This window comes from Diadema antillarum, unplaced genomic scaffold (genome assembly GCF_040938485.1).
Source record: "Diadema antillarum isolate AM-2024a unplaced genomic scaffold, OU_Dant_1.0 seq00001426_RagTag, whole genome shotgun sequence".
Lineage (NCBI taxonomy): Eukaryota > Metazoa > Echinodermata > Echinoidea > Diadematoida > Diadematidae > Diadema > Diadema antillarum.
Window position 1 is genome coordinate 218,340 of NW_027272178.1, and position 25,639 is coordinate 243,978.

Below are 25,639 nucleotides of genomic sequence, written 5' to 3' on the forward strand. Positions count from 1 at the left end.
AGTGCATTGCATATCATTTCCAAGATAAAACCTATCACCTATTCATATCTACCCTTTCTAGCAAAGTATATTAATATTACCACACATTCCTGCATTTAAGCAATTTTCAGTCAAAGTTTAGTGACCTTTGACCTGGAGGGATTTCAACATAATCTAATCAGTGCATGCACACCTCAATCATGCATCATACCATGGAGGTACAAAGAAAGATGTCTTTGTACCTCCATGATCGTACACGGACCTGGGCCAGGTACCTGTAAAAAAAGGTGAACGATACCCAAAGATGTGGATTGAGAGAATTCAGCATTATCATACAGTAGAACACATCAGTGAAATTTTGAGGGATATCAGACAATCTGTTCAAAAGTTATGAAATTGAAAGTCATCATCCATTGCTTAATGAGAAGACTACAACAGGGCATCACTTCATTGCAGGAAAATCATATAAAAAGAACAAACTCTAAAGAGAATTCAACATTTTGCTAGCATAATGAAAGAGCACTTGACTTCAATACCTCTTTCAGAAAGCAAGTGTATCACGATAATGAGGCATGGGACGCACAGACAGGGAATCCCCAAACATATTAAATGTCTTTGGTGCCCTTGTGTAGGGTGGAGATGTACAACAGAATAATAATAATAATAATAATAATATGAACACTTGTAATGCGCCGGTATCCATCATGAAAAGATGCTCATGGCGCAAGAAAGAGAGGCAGAGAGAAAAAAACCAGTGAAAAGGAGGTATGAGAAAAGGAAGCTAGTGAAGATTTGTGTGTGAGTAAATGAAATACCTGTGAGGCTATTATGACATCACATCTCATCTGATATGATTAACACTTACTGAATAAGCTGTTATTTTATTTCTGCAGCCCTGTCTCTGGAATGCTCTTCCACTGAGGATCCAATCAGCAGAAACCACAGAAACATTTAAAAAGCATCTGAAGTCATATACAAGTATGTTCACATCTTTTTGTTGTTGTTGTTGTGGTTGTTGTTGAATATTTGTTGCATTGCTTACTGGGTATGCTTACCTCTTCCTTGCTCTTCAAATTTCATATGGACAACCATGTATGTTATTCTCTTTATATGTCCCTCTGAGCCTCAGAATAGGTTACTTGATTGATGGTGCATTACAAATTCTGTACTTATATTATTTTATGCATGCATCATAACAATGAGCGTGTTTCTACTGAGCGACGAAAATTCGAGGTGATGCCAGCCGATGTGTGGTGATACCGGCCGATGCCGGCCGATACCGGCCGATGCGTGGTGACACCTCGAATTTTTCCTCAGTAGAAACAGATCGGGTAGTGGCCGATGCCAGCTGATGCGAGGTGCTCCGTCGTCCATCTATTGAGGTGGTCGATGCGTGGTGACGCGAAGGACGATTCTCAGTAGAAACACACCGGGTAGCGAAATTCGTGGTGTATCGGACGTCTAGAATTTCTCCCTGCGCTTTTCAATCGGTTCATCGGTTCAAACACTCCTTCGACACACATGTACAAAATACGTGTGTACCACAGCGACCGTGTTCGCATCATGCTTTGTTTGTACCAACTCCCTTGTGTATGTGTTATAGGCCCTATACGTTACGTTACATGTGAATTGTGGCATTCATCGTCTATTGTTCGCGTGATTAACAGCCTAACTTATTGCATTACTAAGCCCTCATCACTTACTTGATTTTACACCGCGTTATTTCATTTTATATTTGTCTTGAATCGCGAGTACCACATTAGTATGTCGCAGCCTTGAGAAAATCTCAACTGGACCCTCGATCTCCAAAGATTTATCATCAGTCAGTGGCAGGATACCAGTATGTTAGTTCGGGGTATATTAAATTGCTTATCAAAAAATAGCCGACGCAGTTGTAGCAAAGCAGGCAGGGTTCGGATCGTAAACAGTGCGCGCGTGACCCAAATCTGTGACTTAAAAATACCTGACTTCCGGAATCGCCGCATTTGCACGTCACCTTTGCATCACCTCGTATTCTATCGCTCAGTAGAAACAGCTCGAGTGGTCGTAAAATACGAGGTGCTGCGTTGGACAAAATTCGTGGCGATGCCAGGGATGCGAGGTGCTCTCAGTAGAAACACGCTCAATGTACAATGTATCCCTGTGAGTGCTTTCACTGTTGTAGATAAACTGTGATACTCAAATAGTCTCATCACTTGCACCCCCCCCCCCCCCCCAATGAAATATCACATTTCTGTTTATTTTTTTAAAGTTATTCTTTTTGGATACAGCATGATGACTTTACAACATGTATTATATGCCTGCAAAGTATGCATCTTTGTGATTGTAATTCCCACATAATAAAACCATTCAGGAGATAAAATGCATACTATTACAACTAAGCAAACCATGTCCAACACACAACACACACACACACACACACACACACACACACACACACACACAAATGAGCCACACAGAGCAAGACTAAAGAGGAATGGAGCAAAAGTCCTTGCCAAAATACTTCTTCAAACAAATAATTCCACTTTGATTATGTTTGAAATTACTGGCAGGATGTTCTCCCCTGAATTCTTTTACTACAATAACAATACGATTTTATGAACAGCAAGAGTGAGTTCAGGAACATACTGGTATATCTGCAAATTAAACATTTTCAGTCACTATAAAAAACAATCCATACTGTATATTCTGTTCAACACACTGGTGACTCTCTTCATTGTCTTCATCATTTCAAAGGAATATAATCTCTAATGTTCTCCTTGATTAACAGGTTAGATGCAAACATCTTCACAAGCATACATGGAATTCAAACATGAAGATTTAAAAACTACAGTACACATCTTACTTAAAACCAAAAGTAATACTGAGTGAACTGAACACTATCATCACCAGTTTGTAAATTATGAGTACTACACTGTACTTTTTTTTTACCGTGATCAACTGGAAGAATGCATCAGCAGACTCATAATAATTTCTAGTGCCTGTGCACCATCGAAGTTTGAAGACAGAGATAACAAGACAAAAACAACAGAAACACAGACCTGTGTATCCTTAACCAGGACATCTGTTAAATCTTTTTATTGCTGCATCTTGCCTCTTTATAAGTCCTCTACAGACATTTGTCCTCTGCTCTAGAATGCTGGTATGGCGTCTGGAAGCAAGCATTTATCAACAGAACTTGGAAGTATAAATCAAACTTTTCTTCTCATTAATTAACTGTTTGTTTTTTTTCCTGGAAACTACAATCAATTACAGTACATTTGCTTTTCAATACACACACACATACACACACACATAGATTGTACTCGATAACACAGCTCTTTATCAAACTAATACAATTTCAACACAGTTTAAGTTCAGTTTTAAACAGTATGCAGAGTATTTCAGTATTTCAGTGCCAAGATACACAATGTACACTGTGTATGTTTACCCTTTCACAAATAAGCATGTTCCTGTCCAAATCCATATCTTCATACTAGTAGTCATCACAAAATTTGCACCATCAGACCTTTTTCAAAGAACAAACACACAGTTCTTCACTAAAGTGTTTAAGTCAACATTTGCTTGCATACAAATGAGTAATTAATCAAGAGAGTTGTATTGGCAGGGTGGTCCACGAGGGGTTTTAGCATGTCGCTGCAACATGCTAAAATTCTTGTGCGACATCCTCAAAAGCCAGCAACATGCTATGCAACATCCTCAAGAATTTGCAACAAGCTCAAAGTAAAAGTATTCAAAAATGTGCAAAACATGTGCATAACATAAGAAACATCAAACTACCTGGTACATAGATATTTGTGTGCAAAATATGAGAGAGAACATTGAATGTACCATAAGCAGCACAAAGAGAGATAAGCAGCAAAATATTGCGTACTATGTACTCATTGTGTGCGCTCCGCGCATATTCAATTTCTGCAATATTCTCAGATTCTGAGCTTGCAACATGCTCAAATTTCAAGTTGTGGACCACCCTGTATTGGTATATGTACATTGTCTTCCAAAATGAAGTGTATGATGTCACAGTCAAGGGGGAAAAAATCCACTCTACTACAATAGATGTACAGATGTACATTTTGTTTAGCCTACGATTTATAAATCCATCTATAGCATACTCAAATTGCTCGACAATACCTAACAATATTGTTTTCTCAATAACAGGGAGATTATTTACATTATAAGCTGCATTCATGCTCTTCTTACTTACTGTAATCAGACCACTTGAAGCATAAACGTTCAAAGTCAATCTCTTTTCAAGATATTCTACAGAAATATCGGCTGTATGTGATATATGTATGCCATGTGTTTAGAGAGCACTACCTTAAGTCTTAGGGAATAAATCAATAGTTACGTTCACACGCAGTTGCCAAACTTGAAGTTTAGATCAAAAACTGAACTGTCAATGATTAGCTCCACTCATGAATTCACGACGCGATTTCACACACGCACCTAAACTTGTAAGTTACAACTTACTGTACGAGCGCATCCCACTCGATGATTACACCGGCAGTGCAGAGTCTTTACTACATTTGTAGATGGCCTTATGGCTTTATGGCCAGCGCAGATGGAGGTTGACCCGGATGCGAATGAGAAGCAAGGTTCATGCTATTAACTCACAAGCTTGTTGATCATTGCGTCCACACGGAGTGAAAGTACAAGTGGGGATCCCCCATCGCTCGTGGGGAGAGCGTAAACCCTAAGATGTCTCGTGGTTCTAATCATCAATTAAACCTGCAATTAACTTTTGAATGCATCCACACGGTGCTAAACTACAAGCTAATCATCAAGAGTTAAGTTTTCGACCTAAGCTTAAAGTTTAGGAACAGCGTGTGAACCTAACTAATGACAGCACTGAAACTGGAAGCTGGGCAACTGAGGGACAAATATTCAAGCAAGAGGAGTGACAGGCTTCATGTATGAAGGTCTTGACAAGCTGACAGTGCTCAGTAAATAATCCATGACAATCATTCCACTACACAACTCAAACAGAAGGTCACATGTGACTGTGAGATTTAACTTGTGTACTCTGGACAACACAGTCATCATTTGTTTTGCTTATGAAACTTTTGAACTTTCAATAATCATTGGAAAAATAATTATCTTTCTAATTCTGTCACACATACATGTACATTGTAACATACAAAACGAAGATGGTGCTCGTATTATTTCAAACTATGACACTGCATGCAGTGTATCATCCCAGTTTATCCAAATTGGTGTTTTCAACAAAGTACACTGTAAGTACATGTAGGCCTACAGTAATGTACATGGCACACACGAGGGTCTGATTCAACTTTCTGGTTGTCTTTGTACAACAAACATGATGGCTTACTTGTTACCCAGAGTGATTCAAATGCCATCTTGTGATTTGTCTGATTTGGTACAAACATTCACTGATGTGGCAATTCAGTTTAAATATAGATTCATTTCCTACATGCAGTTTTCTCTCGACATCAAATTTGTAACATCGGCAAAAAGAGACTGACAGAGGCTGAAATACAAACAGAAAAACTTGATCTTTCTCTCGGGAAAGAAAAATACAAAAGATGAAAACACTCTTTCTCATATTGCAATCCACTAATAGCTTCACTTGGCAAATCATATTACAGATCTGTTCATAAAAAAACATACACAGTAATACACGCTACAAGAAATAGATTCATCATGCCAGGACAACCATACATGTACATGAATGTTACTTGTTACATGCACAGGTGAATCATATGTAGTTTCTTCATGTGTTATGTGAAAGAGAAAAGGTCGTCCACACTGCCATTGGAATCTGTCGTGGAATCTGTGGTGGGACTACAGTATCATGCAAGGTCCCTATTATTTTGCAGCTTTACAACCTATGTATATATGTCTATTATAAATATCCCATTCACAAAATATTTCCTGTGACAAAAATAGTGTTCAGAGTTTGAATTTACCCTGCATACTGTTTATTATTTAAAGCAACATTGCACAAAAGTATCTACATGTAAAGGGCATATCTCAATGGAGGAGGCTTTGCCGTGACTGCTGCAACTCACGCAACTCAAAGGACAAGTAAACAAATGGATCGCGCCCTCACCAAGAGAGCGACTCCATGGTGACTTCAGAGACGGCTTCAAAAAAGGGGAGAATTCACTCGTCCAAAAGTCACAGAGCCGTCACTGTGACATCTCTGAAACATCTTCTAAGTCACAGAGATGACGCCATGACATTTCCGGTAAGTCATGAATAAAATTAGTCCCCATGACTTGGCTGCAACTAACTACACAGGTTAGGAGATGTCACGGAGACGTCTCCACGACCACCTTGCCGGCTTGGAGACCGAAAAGAGTCTCTGATAAAAACTTGAACATGTTTGATTCTCTTGCGAACCTTCACAGACTCAGCTACATGCTAGGACATGTCGCCGAGCCATCTCCGCATCTAGGGAGATTGAGTCTCCACAATGAACTCCTAAGAAAAAAATAAACAACAACACCTTTTTATCACTGATAGCTTTTACATACAATGTATTTCCAGGGTGGTCTACATGCCTTTATTGTATTCATTCCAACAATGAACGGATAATCACTTTCCCACATTTAGTTTGTCCAAGGAGGTTGAAGATATGGAGTAACAACTGAGTTATTCCCTTTGATCTATGTTCGAAGCCGCCGCTCAAAAATATTTGAAGCATGTGCCAAACAGGATCTGCCGCGCCGATACGAAGACAATTGACTCGTGTCTCATTGCATAATTACAATGTACCAGCCACTTTCAAAGGAAGATATGTCTTTGTGATGGTAATTACTTTTCACTATCCCTTCTTATAAAAGCTAGGTGGTACAGACACGAGGATGCGCAAACAGAAATTGAGGAAAAAATGCTCAAATGAAAATGAAAATTACTCGACTGGGCATACGCAGGCACTAATCTAATATATCTATCAATAAAGAATTATACTTGAAGATTATTACATGTTAGTTTCATTTGGGAAAATTAAGTCGAAAAGTGATAAAACCAGCTTTCCAGGATGGTACAGTTTTAAACATTTTCATATAATACAGCTCTGATTTACACTTTTGCGCAAATTTCTGAATGGAATTGACTTTCGTTGTTTTACATGCTTTACTATTAAGTGAAATTTCATTTCATTTAATAAATAGATAAGCAAAATATGGCCAACATTATGATAACGTTCAAAATGAATCTTCAGATTGCTCAGCAAGACGGCGGCTTGGAACTTTGATCATCAATGGCACAAGTGCACCTGTGGAATTCTTTTGCACATCAATAGAAATCTGACAACTGTTTGAATAAATTACAGCCAGTAGGAACTCCAAGTACAAAACCTCCTTGGTCTGTCAAAACCACAACCTGATTTCACAGGCACTGACTTTTATGTAGTTTTACAAAGGGTGAACTATCAAATGCTACATGTAGCTGCAGCAAGTCAGAGTAGACTTTCACTGCACATACTTGTACTGTAAAAAAAAAAAAGAAAAAAAAAAAGGTGCGAATGTGTACTCCAGCACAAGACGTCCTAGAGATCAAAGTGCATGTTTTGGAAATAGAATCACTTTTAAAAATCCAACCCTCTTTGCACCTAAAGAGAATATATAACCTGATATCATATTTCACTCATGATCAGTGAAATCGTAATGTACGTGTGTACATTTAATAGATTTCCCTGAACTGTTCTAAAGTTTAAGACTGAATTGAGACTGCATACATACAGTAACTGTGAAACTCTACAGAAAATGAGACCTTGTACATATTTTGTAGATATCCCTAGATTTTTAAAAAGGACATTTTTCTTCTTTTTTTAAATATCTGTTTGTATGTGAAACACACGTTTCATGTATGCCACTAACATGAAAGACTGGACAGTGTAGGCCCTATTGATTACTGTTGACGTCAGGCTCAAATGTTTGGTTTTAACTGTTCACAGAAATATAGAGTGTACATGTACCATGAAATCATGGTGTGAACATACACACTCACAATCCATAAAGTAAAATTTGTTTTGTTTGCATGGCCACCAAATAATTCAAAATAAATAGCTGTTATGTTTGATATCTCATATCTGGTACCTCTGATATCTTACCACCACACTTACTGCTACAACATACAATAACATGATGTGTCTTCAATTTGATCACACAATATACAGTGTCATGTTACAAATTGTCACGTTGCACATGCCTTTTATTCATTGCACAGTGGTCAATGTTACAAGGCATTTTGGACTACATTTTTAACACATCATAATACTGTATAACCTCCACATAAGGTGTTGCACGCATGACTGCAAGATCCAGCAATTAGCTAACTACGAAGTTGTAATACCTTTTATGGCCAAGTAAACTTAATATGGCCAAGTGAACTTAATATGTTCTGTAAAGTATGGTTGCCAAAAACACTGGGGCTTTTGTTACAGAGCGTAATTTGCAGTATGCTTCATACACTGTACTTGCACAATTGTCCAACAGAAGGCAACTTACAGGGCAACAACACGAAAAAGATCAGTCATACATCAACCCTTGATTACAAGTATCACTTGTCAATAAGTTTGTTTTGGACACCATACGTGTGTACAGGTAACAGGGTGGTTTGTACAAAATTGTAATTAGCGAGCTTCAAATCACTATCCCTCATTGCTTGTCAATACTGTTTCAGGCACCTACAGCTAACTGGGTGGTTTGCATGTCACCAGTTTCAAATAATTATCCCAATAGCCCAATTTGGCTATCACACAATTTCAATGTCACAGGCTTGTGGTCACACATGAATCTCAATTGTCCAATAGATTTTGAAGTTTCAAGTACACTGTTTTTTTGGAGAGGGAATGAAACCACAGCTATGGCAATGCATAGCAAACTAGTAGTATGAATGCAATGCACATCAACAAATAAACGTAGTATTTTCAAGTATTTTTATGGTTCTTTTGACTTGTGTGAAAGTACAAACACTTCTACACCTGATGGTGTCTGACAGTCAATGTACAAGCTGTACAACTTACAATTGTACATGTATAGTACAGTATTGTGGTTTGCCGTTTTTTAGTTTTGTTCGGGGCTTGAGATAGTTCTTGTTTTTGTTCTTTGCTTTTTGTGTTACTTTTTGCTTTTGACAAGTGTTTTGTTCTGTATCGGAGGATTATTGGACATTTACAATTAGTGCTTGCATGTGTCCTGTTTTTAAATTATCAATATTGTTACATCTACACATTCCTGCGATTTATCTCTGTGAAACACAGTAAACATCTGAATTTGGATCTGACTTTTAATTTCATAAAGAGCACTTTCAAAACCCTGCATTCATACTGCTATTAAAATTAAATTTCTTGAGAAGCAGGGCATTACAATCCAAGATTTCTACCCTTCTTGTCTTATAAATGGGCATTCTGGCAAGGGCCCCACACTTTTAACTGGCAAGTACTGTCAGTACTCATTCATATCATCACTTCCCTGACAGTGAGTTTTTGTAGCCCAGGGGCAAGCTGGCTAGTACACTGTAGGTTTGTAGCATCCCGAGATCATAATCATATGGCCGGAGGGGCATGCACTCAAAACTTAACATCTTCAAGGTGCATAGTCCCGGTAGTGTAGAGGACGCTGTTGATGATACTGCCGATCACCGTTAGCATTGATACGAAGATTGCCGAAGTTGAGCTGTCATCGAGAGCAAAGCGCATAGGTGTTGCTAAGTAACGTTGCCTTCATTGTCTTCTCGGCGCATCACACAGTCTGTAGTACAGTGTAATGCCAGGGTTTGTGCAGATGTGCTTCTTATTATGACATCACAAAAGAAGTTTGCTAAAGCTGTCATCCCCATCAGCTGAACCATGAGCCGAACTGTGATCGGACCACTGACTACAGTGGATCGGACTTCTTCGGACTCGGGAAAGTGGGCCACAGCGTAAGCGCTAAAGAGGAGTCGATAGCGTACTCTATAGGAAACTTGCGCCGTGCGCCCGCGTACGCATTTGACTAAAACACCGGGACCATGCACCTTTAATTGTGTATTATCAGCTACAGTATACATGCACAAAAACATATTAATTTAGATTAAACTTAAAAAGATTAGCGTGAATAATAAGCTCATAGCATAGTACCATGAAAATGCACACAAAAGTTAGCTACATGTACACAAGATTACTTGATGATTGTAACCACAAGATATCTCAGGGCTTGTGCTCTATCAAAGAGCAGCAGGGGTCCCCACTCGTAGTATAGCATCTTGTGGCCATGTAATCAATACCGGCAAACTCAAAAGTTAGTGTAACCTCTCAGTGAAACCTATTCCCCGTCAGTTTCCACGTCAACCTCCAGGGCCGCAGGATGTGTTGTACACTTCTGTATCGTCAAGCCATAATCAGGTTTGTCTTCAAATAGCGTTGTGTGTATGTACATTGTATCTCTTCCAGTTAATGGTTTTATCATCGAGTAAGACACTCTCTCGTGAAAGTTCAATCTTTAAGATTAAGTGTCGTGTGGTCATGCGTTGTAGCTTAGAGGGCAAATCTTATCATTGATGCTTAGACCGACAATGATTAGCTTCAATCTGAATGCAACTATTGTGACTTTTGATAACAGATTTATCATGTTCCCAGCACAAGCACAACAAATATTTATGTATACATCATAAACAATATAACTTTATCTCCATAACATTTGCTTTTTACATGTATGAGGAATTGATTTTAATTTCCTTTGCTTGACTGGCACAGTCGTTGCTCAGAGCAGTTAACAATGTCAGTTTGCCGAAGATGTTCCTCTAGATGAAGCTTCACATGTAATACATGTACATTGCACATTTACATTGTACAAGTACACTCACAAGTTTACACAAACGCATAATACAATGTACAATGTACATGAATTAACTACCACACAGTGGTTTCAGGTAAATCACAACATTACAAATGTTGTTTGGCGTGAACTTGTAACATGTCTTCATAACATTACATCCATATCCATTAAAGCCTTTCCCACGATTAGATACCGGGAACTCTTGGTTATTGTAACACAGGTACAGTACAATGTATGTTCTAATTTGGCTAAAATAATATGCCTATGGCAATCCCTATTAGAAACCTGGATGCATATTCTATCGTAACAGTAGTTGGCAAGGAGTGGTACAGATTGTACATAATACAGCATAGGAATCAACGTGCTATCCATATAACCAAGCAGTACACGTTGTATTCAGTACAAAGCCTGCCCTCAGTGTTAGCCAAGAGGATTTTATACGTGTGGTACGGTATGTACAACTGTAGTGTGCATGTCCAAGGCATTTGGTATGTACAACACCGTGTCATCTGAGATATCTCGTGACTCTGGGAGATGTGAACACAAAACCACATGCGAGACAGGAAAAACAACCTTGCGCTGATATTCTTGTATTGTATGTATCACATACTGTGATGTGGGCAGGAACTCAAAAAATTCAGGAAGTTGCGCCATTAAATCAGTGCACACATGTAAGATTAATGCATACATTGTAGTGCCATATCAATACTCACTGCAGACCCTCAGATGGTATCAGCAATCCAAATTCTATGTCATGGTGTCTTTTTATTTGAAAATAAAAAGAGAAAATGTCATCACCCCCCCCCTCCAAAAAAAAAAAAAAAAAAAAAAAAAAAACTATGAAAGTGAATTTGCTCTGCACAGTTCCTTTATTGCTAAAATTCGAATACAGGTTTAATCATGACTGACAAAAAAAACAAAAAACAAAAACAAAAACAAAAAACAAAAAAACAAAACTCCTCCTAATATAAAATTGCTAAATATGATTGTAAAAATGGCTTCTGGAAAATTTTAGACCAAAGAGATACAAAAAGACAACTGAATGTACATAATGTAGGAGAGGTATGACTGTTAGACTCTAGTGAATTTTGTACCAAGCACACAATCATTGAGTGATGTAACAAACAGGGCTCCTCAAATGCACAAAGCTGTGTAATTGCTTCACTAGTATTAAAACCTTGCTTCTAAAACTCATCACATGAAACATGTCTTTTTTTTGGATATCACAATTATTATGTTTTCTCTCTTTTGGGGTGGTTAGGGAAGGGGATTGGAAAGGGGTAGGATTGGTCTAAAAATTTATTCTGCCAGGGCATCAAACTTTCAACTTTGCCTACTATGGAAACAATCCCTGTAACCACTGCATTGCAAGTGCAGGATCTGAGAAGTCGAGACATAAAATTGATTAGGCACATGACATACTTAATCATTGAAAGTCTGTGCTTGAGTGCCTGTGCTGCATACCAGTGTCGCAAAGCATACCACGACCCTGTATGGCTTGGAAAGTTACGTCAGTGTGGGAACGAGCATGCATTCGGCAATCCTTTACTGCACATATATTATGAAAGGCGAACTTGTATCAAGGACTGTACATTAGTACTGATTAACAGGTTAACACTTGGTTACTGATAGTTCCAGATACTTTGTATTCGAATCAATAACCTGCTGGGAAAATGTGTTAGGCAGACATTCAAATTTGTAACAAGAAGCATACAAAACAAAAACAATGACAAGAAATTTAGGCTTTAATCTACCTAGAATCCGACCAGTTTGTTCTATATAGCAGATATGGTAAGTTAAATGTCATTCAACACCCCAGTGGGATATTCCCAGATAACAATCCAGAATAGTTACTTATATCTTGCAGAAGAAGCCAGAAATTGCCCACTGTAAAAATCAAGATTTGACTAAACATACAGTGTAAATAAAAAATGCCCCCCCCCCCCAAAAAAAAAAAAAAAATGTTGGCGTTTGTTTTATAGTTTTCAAAGCCCATACTTCTGCACTAGCACAACTTTTCATCACAAACTGGCCATTACAGCACCACATACTGATCAATAGGAAAAATATTACTTCACAGCAATTGATTTCTTTACAAGTGAAAACAAAAACTCAACATTGAAAAATATGTCACTCACAACCTCTCTACTTCACATACAATGAGTCACAAGAGTTCCATTGTGTCTTGGACATACTCTGTCAAATGCGTTGAAAACTCTAGGCAATGTCAATTACCACAAAATGTCTTGTTCTGATAAGTGGCAGTGTCATCAACAAGGTGTGGAAAGCACTTCAAAACAATGCAATCACAGCACAACATGCCATGCATTGGTACATACCACAACTACTGTATATGCCATATATTTTAAATAGCAAGTCTAAATTTTCGCGAATCGGGACTTCCTGACAATTTCGTGAGTGGTTGAATTCGCAATCGTGGAGTCCTGTACTGAATGGAGAAATGTATGTACGCGTACATCACATTCATATCGGCATTAGAGTCAATATTTTCATGTGTTTTTAATTTCGCGAATAGCAGCTGACTCGCGAAATTCGCTAAAATAAAAACTTTGCGAAATATTTGGCGTATACAGTAATATTTCCAATACACTGTGTACCATGGCCTTTGATTTTTGTTTTCTACTGTCATTATATTTACATTCTACAGGTTACCACATCAAAAGAAACTACTCTATGCATAACTGAACATAGTAATCTTACAAGCAAGAGAGTGGAGGGATGGAATTTGGCAACCATTACTTCATCTTTCTCTATTTTTTGGTGTATTTCCGTAAGTCCATTTTGATATGATATGTATGAAGACTGAAATGAATAAACATTAGTTAAATGGAAATACTATTTTTCACTGCTTGTGGATTACTTATCATCGGCCTGGTACGTTGAGATGGCACCGTGTTTTACATGTTGCATAGTGCGAATGGTAACTGCCACCAGGGATGGGTGTCACATAAATATAGCACATTAACAGAGCTGGCAAGTATGAGTACATGAATGTAAGTTATGCCATAGGCTAGGACTTCAAGTTGAAGTGTCTCCTACACCATTACTTTATGCTTCATTTCCGTTATTCTGCATGATTGAGGTGAGGGCAAGATGCAGATGGGGGAATAGTTCGAGGCGACGATTTATCCCGCAGAGCCTGAGCCAGCAGCGTGGCCCCATCCATCACTGCTGTACAACAAACTGTCAATCTTTGTATCAAATCGGGATTCTGAAAGTCGAAAGCTGCTGTCCGCGTGCAGTGACATAGCTGTATACAAGAGCTTGCAACACTCATGCCGCCACCTAATATTGCCGTCTGCACCTGCCGTCCACTTTCAGAGATCTCCGCCTGGACACCCGTATGCTCCGGTTCACTCGCGTAGTCAACAAATGCCTGACAAGATTGCACAAGAGGTTTAGAAAAAGTAAGGCAGCGAGTCCTACTCCGCTCGTCCAATGTCACTTTATAGCGTTTGATGCTCGCTAGCAGTGAGCTTGTGCAAGCTGTCACACTCTTCATGGACAATTTGAACTGTTCTTTATGGAAGATATCATCGCTGGCGTCGCTGGCAAGTTTGCTTGCGTTGGTTAAGAGCACAAGCTCTTTGGCAATATCTGCTGACAGATCAACTATATCCGAGGGGGAGAGTTCAACAAGGGGCGTGTGTTGGAGCTTCATGCACGAGTGCTCAATGTTCAGTTTTGCACAGGAGATTTTGTATCTATCTATGATTCCCGGCACTGCTTGCTTGGACGCTGGCTCATTTATTGCAGCAAGATATGCAGCATGGCTGGAGCACTCTGTGATATGAACGACGAGGTCTGTGAGCTGCCTGAGTGCAGTGGCAGCATCTTTTAAACGTCCCTTCACAAGCTGTGCCCTCACTTCCCTCGCTGCTATGGCCAGGCCCTTTGTCCTGGCTATCAACGTGTCCCTGCACTTAGAATACGACTCCCCGATCATGGAAACACCATCCGTGTTCACTGGTCGAATGTCCCTCGTGAGAAGAAACAAATCGGCAAAAGATTGCATCTTGAATGCACAAAGATCACACACAACATTCAATGAAGAAGGTCCAAATAAGTCGTTTGCTGACATGGCCATAATACACGCAGTGATAATCCATGAACAGCTAGACATTCACAAGGGTTTGGTTGTAATCCATTGCTTTTCACGTGAGGAGCAGATTGTCCCTGCAGATGCACTTGTGGGTTGATCCTGTAGTACGAACAACTGTTGTACTTCATCATTCATGAATAAAATGTTGTTTACTGAATGAGAAACACTTTGGAGACTAGTATAGCCCTGTGGTTTGAAGATCTAGCCGCTGAGGTAGGTGGGCTGCACTGCCACGGTGCCCGGCTTATCACCTCTCACCAACACTGAATGATGTGTGGAAAACTTACTTCTTTAGGGTGAGGTGTGTCCCGCAAACACCCAGCTCAATCTCTGGTACACTCCACACTGTTTCATGACTCACCAGAGAGCACTATGACAGCGGTCCCGTTTGAAACCCTCTTGACAGCCATTGGGGAGAGTAGACCTGCAAAACACAGCAAAAAAACCTTTTGATAAAAAACACAATGCAATGGTAGCCTGCCGGCTGTCAGCCAACTACACTTTTAACTCTTCGGGGTTTTGCAACGCCCCCCCCCCCCAACCCACCCCATGATTTGAATATTAGTGTTTGGATATGGGATCAACTACACTAGAAGGTCAATTTCACTGGGGGGAAAAAAATGGTTCCACAAGGAGACCTACATTTCTACATGAAAGCATACTGCAATGGTCCTTTACATGAGACTAGCCAACATGGTGCACTGTTGTCGTATGTTGGTATTTTCATTTTTTTAAATATTCAACCTTAATTTTACATAATGTTCCAACAAATTCATCGAAACAAAGAAAATGCAAACATTTTATGAGATATTTACTGTGAAATTCTTATTATTTCTCGTATGACTACATGTATGTATGCCTCCCTATGTATAATTTTGAAAGTTTGTAACATGATAAAATGGCTACAGATATTACTAAACCAACAATACATGTATCTATGCACTTGCTGTTTTGGTTCTGTGCAATGTTAAGAAAAAGGCACATTGTAAAAAGCATCTTATAATAGCCCATCTCTGTCCTTTTAATTCATACGATGACTTGTTCAAATCACAAAATCTGCATCTCAGTTCTCAAAATATCATGGTGAGTTGAACTACAGATTATACTTCAACTTGAAATAGCATGATAATTGCATAATGCAAAAATCAAATTGAGTATAATTGCAAGAACTACACACTGTACACTATACTAAATGTACACTTGTACATGTATACAGTACATGTACAGGGGCGGATCCAGGAAATCCGTAAAGAGGGGGCGCGTTTACAAAATTAAAGGGGGGGCACACGCGCCCCTCCCCCCATTTGTTTCTTTTTACTTCTTTTGTTTCAACAAAAAATAAAGGGGGGGGGGGATGCGCCAGTTGCGGTCCTCCCTGGATCCGCCCCTGCATGTACACATGTACTGTCATCTGTTCAGAAAAAAAAAAGAAAACAAATCTTGGATTACAGTTTGATAAATACAGAATGCAGAGTTCTTGAACAGTCCACTTGATGACTGACATCAAAGTTCATCACTAACTGTTTTGTGCATTTAAAAGACTATAGTGCTTCTTCTTATGCGAACATACAAGTCAAGACTGGGTATAACTGTCAGACAGGAGTAGGCAGTGGCACTCAGAACACAACAGAGATCCCAAAAGCCAGCTACAGTATGATCAGATCAAACACACACTCAGATCAACAGCTACTTGCTGGATTGGGAGATGATGCATAGAAGATGGCCATGGACGTCATCTTCAAAACAACTGAGTAAGGTGTTTTAATCCCAAGTCAGTCTATACAACTGAATATAGATCTAGAAAAAAAAATAATAAAAATAATAATAATAACAATAACAATAATAATAATAATAATGATAATAATAATAATAATAATAATAATAATAATAATAATAATAATAATAACAATAATAATAATAATAATAATAATAATAATAATAATGATAATAATAATAATAATTAATAATAATAATAATGATAATAATGATAATAATAATAATAATGATAATAATAATAAGAAGAAGAAGAAGAAGAAGAAGAAGAAGAAGAAGAAGAATAACAACAACAATAACATGGACATTTATACCGCGCAACTTCTCCACTCATATTGTGCTCAGGCCCCCCGGCGCTCATACACAATCTGATGGTTTATTACAAATTCCTACAGCTGCAAAGTGCAACATGAAACCAACCAAACATTGTTTAGAATTGATTCTGTCTACTATTCATTTCACAAACATTATGTATTTGATAAAAGTTAACTACTTTGTTGCAGTTTATAACCAGATGAAATCACACTTTCTGTTAATCAATGAGCAGAACAAAAGAATCTTCATTGCAACTTTATGTTATGTCTGTACATATACATGTACCATAGTAAAGTAGATGACAAAAAAGAAAATTTGGATAATTAGAACACCAGCAAATAATCAAAATGCACAACTCACTACAAGTACAAACTGAGCTGCCACTATGTGGTCAGCTGGGTAGGAGTGACTCAACTTGTCATGATGTGGACAGCTTGGATTGGTGGAGCAAAAAGTTGTTGAAATTTGTGTCAAAAGTCAAACATTAGATTGACGCAAACGGGGAACATAAAAGCTGCATTGCACTCTATTTCAGTCAGCTGTGATGCAACTAGGGCAAATTACACTTCTAGACATTGACACCACACAAATGATGCATCTGTCGAAGTACGTCAGTAGGAATTGTGTGCACAAGGTAACTACGGAATTGTTTACTAGTAACCCACAAGGCACAGCCAAGTGAGTTAACATTAGATTCCATACAGTACCGTGTAGTTACCACATATACCGTAATACGCATGATTCCTACAATGTACTGACCAATGAAATGACATATTGTATTGAATGTACACGTACATCATCTGTTTTATAGAATGGTGGACAGATTACTGCCAGAAATAATTTGTTTTAATCATATTTCTGACAATTCCTGGATTCATGGTTAACCATCTCTTCTCAAGTGAGTGAACTCTTGTGACTACAAGTGCACAATAACATGCTTTACAGTGTCTATTAACTGGTACGAATGCAATGATTATTCGACACTGAACATGCTACCAGTAAAAAGTGATGCACAGGTCTTGACCAACGAGACTGCAGAATTTTCTTGACCTGTTCAATACTATGTATATATGGCGCCATAAAAATGCTGTGGATCATCATCATCATCATCATATGTAAATCATTTGCTTTTTAATGAGTGTCACATTATAGAAAGAAGACAACTCCGGGTTCTGTTAGTATAAACTGTGAAATCTTTGCCAGACATCTATCAATTATTCAGAGTTGAAACTCAGTTCCTTTTAGAACTGCAGACAAACTTTTCTATGATTCTGGATGCATGAAATACTCCTGCAGTGTGATGGAAGTGAACAGGTGACAGCTATCCTGGAGTAACCTGACCAAACTGGCATGCAGCATTGCTGGAATGAGAAGGTGTCAACACACAGCATGCGGGCATATCTGTGTGATGCTAATTTGTGAGTTTATTCATTTTAGTTCATTGCCTTGCAGTGTCTACATCCTACATGTAATTCCTAATTCAATGTCTGATTGTATAGTTTTCACACCTTGTTACGTTTTTCATGCTGTTCACTTCAGGGCAACATTAACCCACAAGACACAACATACTGTACTGTACTGCATACTCCCTGGGTTGGCAGGTTTTTCAAATTTGTAAAACCCTGAAAACTTTCCAATAGTAACATCGGTACTTTCAATTTGTCACTGATTAGGAAATTGGGATCACGTTTCATGCATTAACAATGATAAACATAATCTATTTGGGGATAAAGTTGGTACAGTTCGTACCCCCGGACTGGCAGTTTTCTTCAGTTATATCAAGATTTTGTTATTCAAAACCAAACAAATAAACAACTAGAAAAGCACTCTGAGAGCGCAGACCTCCGCCAAGCATGCAGCTCATTTCCATCACTGATCTTGTTCTTCTAATATTTCCACCCATACGTACTGCATTGTGTGCAGAGTCGCCCGAATCCCAATATAGAAGCCTTTGTTACGTCATAAACCCACAGCTGCACGGCGCGCTTCGCCCTAACAGAAACTAGAGCACACACTCTAGAGCGCGCATGCAAACCTCAAATGCGCGCAGCCTGAACTCGCAAGTTCATTGACCCTACCTGCTAGAATATCAAAAATCCCTCATAAATTCCCCCAAAATTCTCGGATCACTACCAAAAGTTAATCGTTTGGTACTTGTGTAATTCTCAACCTTTCCTGCAAGTTTCATTCCAATCCGTTAAACACTTTTTGAGTTATTTTGCGCACGGACAAACGAACGAACGAACGAACGAACGAACGAACGAACAAACGAACGAACGAACGAACGAACGAACGAACCAACGAACGAACGAACGAACCAACCAACCAACAAACCAACAGAAACGAAAACATAACCTCCCCACTTGGCGGAGGTAATAAAATACAAAGAGCTGATAATGTTGGGGACTGACTTTTACTTCATTGTAAGCAGAATTCTGTTAAAAGCTGTAACTGTTTTTGTTTAACAGGAGTACACTGTAATGTATATGAGAGCAACTTCTTCTAAAAACTTGAACGAGTAAAAAAAACAAAAACAAAAAAGAAAAGTGTAATTTGGTATACTAACCCCAAACCTGACGTGGGTGTGATGTAAAGAGCTCTATTATGGTTTTTTGGGGATATCTTTTCCAATACAGTGTATCTACTTTGCCATAAAGCAATGCAAAATAAAGTTTTTTCCCACTGTCTTTATATGACTCTCTGTAGTCCATGCATAGTTTTCATCTTTCCTTACATGCATGAATAATTAATACGATATCAGGGTCAGTTCAAGATCCTGTCTTCAGGGTTAAAGCTCTGTCTAGTACCGTATAATGCCAATTCTACACAAGTGCTGTCTAGTGACATGTATACAAGTGTACTATTATTACTACTAGATTTATTCTGCTAAATGTGTGGCAGCAACAGAAAGGGGCAATATGCCAGGAGGTCCAAATGAAAGAAGCCTTTATTTAATTGGGATCACATTCCTCAATGATGAATGGACTGACGAATATACCAGTACAGATCCTACAGTAAAGGGGAAAGGAATATCAAAGTCATGTTCAACTAGAGCGCTAAACCTGTCACGTAACTTTTAAGAGCTATAGAAACAAAAACTCATAGACCTGTCTAAATGTCTACGAAACGTGGAATTCTACAGTGTATATGAAGATTTGGAAAGGGAGGTGTGACCAGTGGAACTGCTCAACTCTTTATGTGCCATTGTGCAAACCCCCTGTGTGGCACATTATTCTGAGACAGCAACGCAGTCTGTCATACTTTGGAATTTACCGGTACAATACATCTGATTCTGTTTATCAAATCAAAGTAACTTTTACAGATTTTTGTTACCCTGGACATGTAAATGTGACCCGCTACAACAAAAGGATCTGAAAGTCGGTGGAGGACAATTTTCTGAAAATGGCATGATATTATTCCCATATTCTTCGACTTTAATTTCATATATTGCACAATTCATGAAAGTACTCGGGTGCAGAGATATCAATGATATTATCAGCGCATGTCAAGTGGTTGAGGAAATCAGAGTTTTGAGCAAAATGCCTTCAAAGTTGTCCTTCCGACGCTTTCATGGTCATGGGGAGGCGAGACAGTTTTCCCTGCTGGACAATAGAAGGCACGCTCCTAGCGACCTCCGCCATGTTCAGTCAAGCTTAGCGCCAGCAGTCTACGCACGAGCAATCGGTAATCAGGATGCCAAGCACTGACCAATAAGATCACTCCCTTGTTGCTAGGGGCGGAGTCTAGCTACGGCGCTAAATCCAAATCTTCGGACACCTTTCTCTTACATTGAAAGTCAGAAAATAATGGCACAGAAAAACGCTTATTTCTTGCCTTTCCTTTGATCATTTAGCTTAAAAATTTCGGCAGATGACAGACAAAACATTAGACTACAAAATCATGCAAAAATCAGAAATCTGATTGTTTTGACCAATTTTGATTATGGACTTCAAACTCGATTTTTCTCGGCTTGGCCGTCAGCGACTTTAGGATCCTTTTGTTGTAGCAGGTCACAAATAAACAGAGTTGTACAGAAAATGCCAAGCTCTGCTTTGATGTAAATATATGTATATTATTGTATGGCAAATCTATGATTGTTTGTTTTTTTTTCATTCGAATGACCAAAATAGCTACATGACTATCTGAGGCATGACTTTTGCACACAAATCAGTGACAGAAACATAGAATTTACTCGCAAATCCAGTAGGGAACGGCGCTTGACACTGTTATAGTCAATCACCACCGGTTTGATTTTGCTACAACATGCATTTCCCATAGACACTTGACCAAGTATACTCGGGACTCGTCCTCAATGGGTTCAGCTACATATGGCAAGAATGGAATCACAAGAAATGCTTTCATTATACTGTGGCATTTGGCGATTGTGGGCATCTTTGGCAAGACAAGATCGTCCATCGGTTTGGGCGGGTTGGTGCGTTTTGAGCAGAATTTATGCGAACCTGGCGTGCCACTGACTGAGTCAGGCATGCAAATGTGGTACATAAAGAGTGAAAAGCAAATATGAAATCAAGCTAGAATGGTCTCAGAGACCTTTACCTCTGACTATATGTATTTCCAGTCCTTACATATGTACTTCACTAGCATAATAGCAGGTTAGTACAATAAATTAGTGTCTTCTCTTTAACTAACAGTCAGTAAAACAATGCACAGGAGAGAGTGCATAATTGTGGATATGGAAGAAGTGTACTCACAGTCACAAGGGTAAATTAATTTAAAATAGTCCAACATGCACAAGGTGCAGAGCTCTGAGTGTACCAGACAGAAAGATCCGTCTGTCCGGAGGACTCTTTTATATTTTGCCATTAACGCTGTCCTCCGTAGACAGACGGAAGGTATCAGTACCCATTGCTGTGTGGATGTTCTTAACCACTGTCTCTATGGAAAATTGGGTGAGGTACCTCACCCTTCTCGATTGCGTCTAATTCACGGCCCTAGGTCGGCAAATTTAAGCTTGTATAGTGAAATTAGCTTTTTAAGAATACATCACACTCACCAGATTAATGAATAATCCAACATTTCAGTAGAATTTTCAACGTAAAACACAGCCTGTCGCGTCGTCACGTTCAAACTGCAGAAACATACACTATGAATTTATTAGCCAATCACATGCGAGGTAGTTTCTACGCGTTTTGTTTTACTAAAACACGTACCTCGCATGTGATTAGCTTACAGATTCAAAATGGTGACTTACTGCTTGCGAACGGCGATGTTGCGATATCGATAAAATTTCTGCGTTATAACCGAGTTTATGTGAGTATTTCGATTGCACAATGTGAGAAATTTATCCAAAATATTGCTGCATAATGTGTCATGTCATGTCAAACTTGTTTGAATGTAAAAAAGCTGTCTGAAATTTGGTTTAAATATCGTAACATTTGATCTGTGCGCGACTGCTCCACACAGGAGCCGCAATCATTGACTTCGGTCTGTATACAGAGGGTATCCGTGAAGCCAGACGCAGTCTCCGCGGAACATTCCCCGACGGACAGATACAGACCGATCTTTTGGTCAATGAGTGTACATGCTGTAGCGTAGGACATTTTGAATACCCCAGGAGAGTGCTGCATTTCAAATGATGTCATGAACTCAAACCTGTGCAGTTTGTCATATAAAAATGTCTAAATGGGTCTTTAATGTACTGATATCATCACAGGCACACAGCTGATAAAACTCAGTAGGTCTATTTCAGCATTTCTACAATGGGGTTGCTCTCCAACTGACTGCACACATTGTGTGATTCAAAATCAAAGTGATTTGGGGGGGGGGGGGTGTGCCACCCGAGCACACAGCTAGCTGCACATCAAGACATGTATCAATAAAGCAATCTGTAATCTGTAGTGCACAGGATAAGATGCTAGATGCCATGCACTTTTTGCTGCAATTCCTTGCACTCTTGTGCATTTACTATTTAGCAAAAGACAAAAGACAAAAAAAAAAAAAAAATCAAGGAAACACACTTCCACACATATGGCTATTTTGTCTAGATAGATACTAAGCCATCATTTCATCGTTCCTGATTGGCTAATTTTACATTCATGAATCTACACTACAGACACTAACTTAAAACATTCCAAACAGTAATCAGCAACATCAGACTAACGTTAGAGACGCAGTGTTAGCTATAAATATCAGGGGACCTTTCATGAAGCATTTTGTCTGACAAGTTGTCGGACAAATTGGGCTCTCAGCCAATCAGATGCAAGGTTTTCAATAGCTTGTAACAGTTTGTCAGAAAAATATCCGACCAAAATGTTTCATGAAATGCCCCCCTGAACGCAAACTCAACTGGTACTTGAAATCTAACGGTTTACGTATTCAACACTAGGCTACTTTATGTTAGGATTGTAACGGTTAGAAACACTGAACAGACGGCGAAGAGCAGCTATTTTTTTTTAGTAACTACTGTTAGGCCTAGGTCCTCAATTTTAAGTTAAAAACTTAAATAATTAAATTACCAAACAGCTGCGAATAGACTGATCACCGGAACGAGGTGCAGAGACCCGTTCAACTTCCAATTTTGCCAGGCCAAGTATCTCATCAGCTCGAGTCCTCTCAAGAGTAGGCAGACCGTGGTAGGTCTACGTCTACTCACTCAGCTCAGCAGCGCATACAATGGTAGATAGCGAGCTGGGTGAATCCAAATCCCGATACGCACGCATCACCAACGCCTTGCCTTCAAGAGGCCCGATAAATGATGGTCATCCATCGGCCATCCTCAGCAGTGTTATTTACATGGCCGTCAGTGCAACACATGAGGTGCTGGGAGTACAAAGCACACGGGCTACCAAAGGCAACTATAAACCCGAAAAAGCATGCATTTCAGCGCTGGAATTCTGTCGTTGTCACATAATTCCAAGGGCTTCACATCTCATTACATGGACAGTAACGTACCAGGAAATCAGCTGGCGTGTGTGGGATGTGCGTCGCGCTGCTACTGCTGCACTAAGGTATATGCACGAGTACTAAATTTGTAACGCACGCGTACGCGTGATCGAAGACTGCACGTAAATCTGCTCCGCCAGTGTAGATAATGAAGTGTGCTGGTGTCAAGATGGGAGGTACACTAGGTGCACCAGGTGTAGCGAATGTGTAAGAATACTCCAGTATGCCATCCATGCTAGAGATCTTCCTCCTTTACACCTCGTTTACTGATCTAGCAAGGGACCATGCGGAGTGATTGTGGTGTAGCTCCGTGGACGAAGCAGGTCGCCGTTCAGACCACAGTGTAAGAGTTCTGTGGTTCAGACGCGTAGCAGACGATTTCTGCCTGAACAGTGTAATGGCTGCGTGAAGACAACCAATGGATCGAGACACCTGCGTTCGGTCTGTCGATTTCGAGACTTGGAAAAGAATGTTTCATGTTCCAGAAACACAAAACAATGATTGTGTAATGGTACGCAAGCGCCAAATAATATGATGCATGAACCGAAAACCTATACCGTCTTGTCAACGTGGCGAGGTGCTCGGTACATAGTGTAATACTAATATAGGCCTACGTGTCATCATTATGTATTATTTCTGAACAAAAGTTTATCTTCTGATGGTTGTTTGAAAGAGCTTCACTTGATTGTAGTAAGCCTACAAGTATTTTTTTTTAACTATTTAAGAATGTTTGTAAGCCTTTTTGAAACTTCATGTTACACTGTTGTAAGTATTTTGAAAAATGATGTCTCGTTTTATACAACAACATTTTAATTTCCAAATAGTACACTATTTGAGAAATACTGTCAAGGCAATTGTGACATCATGCACTACTTTAAAAGGTCATTTTGTGAAAAAATGTTTGAAAGTAATTATTGTGTCATTGCATAATATGTATATTTCAGCCCGTAGTGGGATGGGATGGAGATGGGGGGGGGGGGGGGGGCTTCTAACGATAGCTAATTCATTCACTGACAGGTGCATTATAGCGCTGTGCATGCTGAATCACATTTTCTTCTTATTTTGGAAGTCCCCAAGTTATGACAGATATAGATATTAGTGCTTTAAAAGTTAAAACCAAAATGTCTATACAGTTCAAGATCCTTCCACAACATCGAATCCACCACGCAACTTCACCCCTAATTTTCCTTACCCGTTCTTTGTTTAAATTTTTGATCCAGAATATACCCCCACCCCAAAAAAAAAAAAAAAAAAATATATATATATATATATATATATATATTTATGAAGGGTTTGTTCGCAAAAACAGATAAGTCCATATTTGCCAAATGGAGATATTTGCGATTAAAGGTCAAGAAGAATAAAGAGAATAAGAAAATTTTTGCTTCTTTCGACCATAACTTACCAAAAATGTACCTTTATTATGTAGTGACCAATATATCATTTAAAAGGTATTATTTTGTACTTTATAACAGAGACCGTACTTCAAAATCGTCATAAATGGACTTATTGGTTTTTGCAAACAAACTCTTCATATATGTTTTATCACCAGATAATCGGACGGACATGCCAAGGGGGGGAGGGGGGAACCCCAACAACAACAAAACAAGAAAGAGCTATAAAAATGTGGGCGCTAGATGGCGTTCGTTCAGATGTCAAGCACTGCAGCTTATGGTAAATCCTGCGTGGATATAATAGCAATTAACACCAGCCTTGCGTGCGACTTGCAAAGAACAATAATTTGACTACCCGGAGGTCCCCG

The 25,639-nt window shown here is 39.1% G+C and overlaps 1 protein-coding gene across 2 annotated transcripts; it reads right to left on the reverse strand.

Annotated features, from left to right (window-relative positions):
- Positions 1 to 12,686: 12,686 nt before the first annotated feature.
- On the reverse strand, positions 12,687 to 23,901 carry LOC139709346 (talin rod domain-containing protein 1-like). Of its 2 annotated transcripts, none has more exons than XM_071621301.1 (2): positions 23,588 to 23,901; positions 12,687 to 15,310 (listed from the first exon to the last, which is right to left on the reverse strand). In XM_071621301.1, the coding sequence occupies exon 2, from the start codon at positions 14,905 to 14,907 to the stop codon at positions 13,849 to 13,851; it is 1,059 nt and encodes a 352-aa protein (XP_071477402.1). In that variant the 5' UTR covers positions 14,908 to 15,310; positions 23,588 to 23,901; the 3' UTR covers positions 12,687 to 13,848. The 2 variants fall into 2 exon arrangements, with proteins under 2 accessions (XP_071477402.1, XP_071477401.1); XM_071621300.1 differs by lacking the exon at positions 23,588 to 23,901 and adding an exon at positions 23,451 to 23,553.
- Between the last annotated feature and the right edge of the window lie 1,738 nt (positions 23,902 to 25,639).

Excerpts from the sequence above, each read along its gene's own strand:
- LOC139709346 (XM_071621301.1), bottom strand. The coding sequence starts at position 14,907 with ATGTCTAGCTGTTCATGGATTATCACTGCGTGTATTATGGCCATGTCA.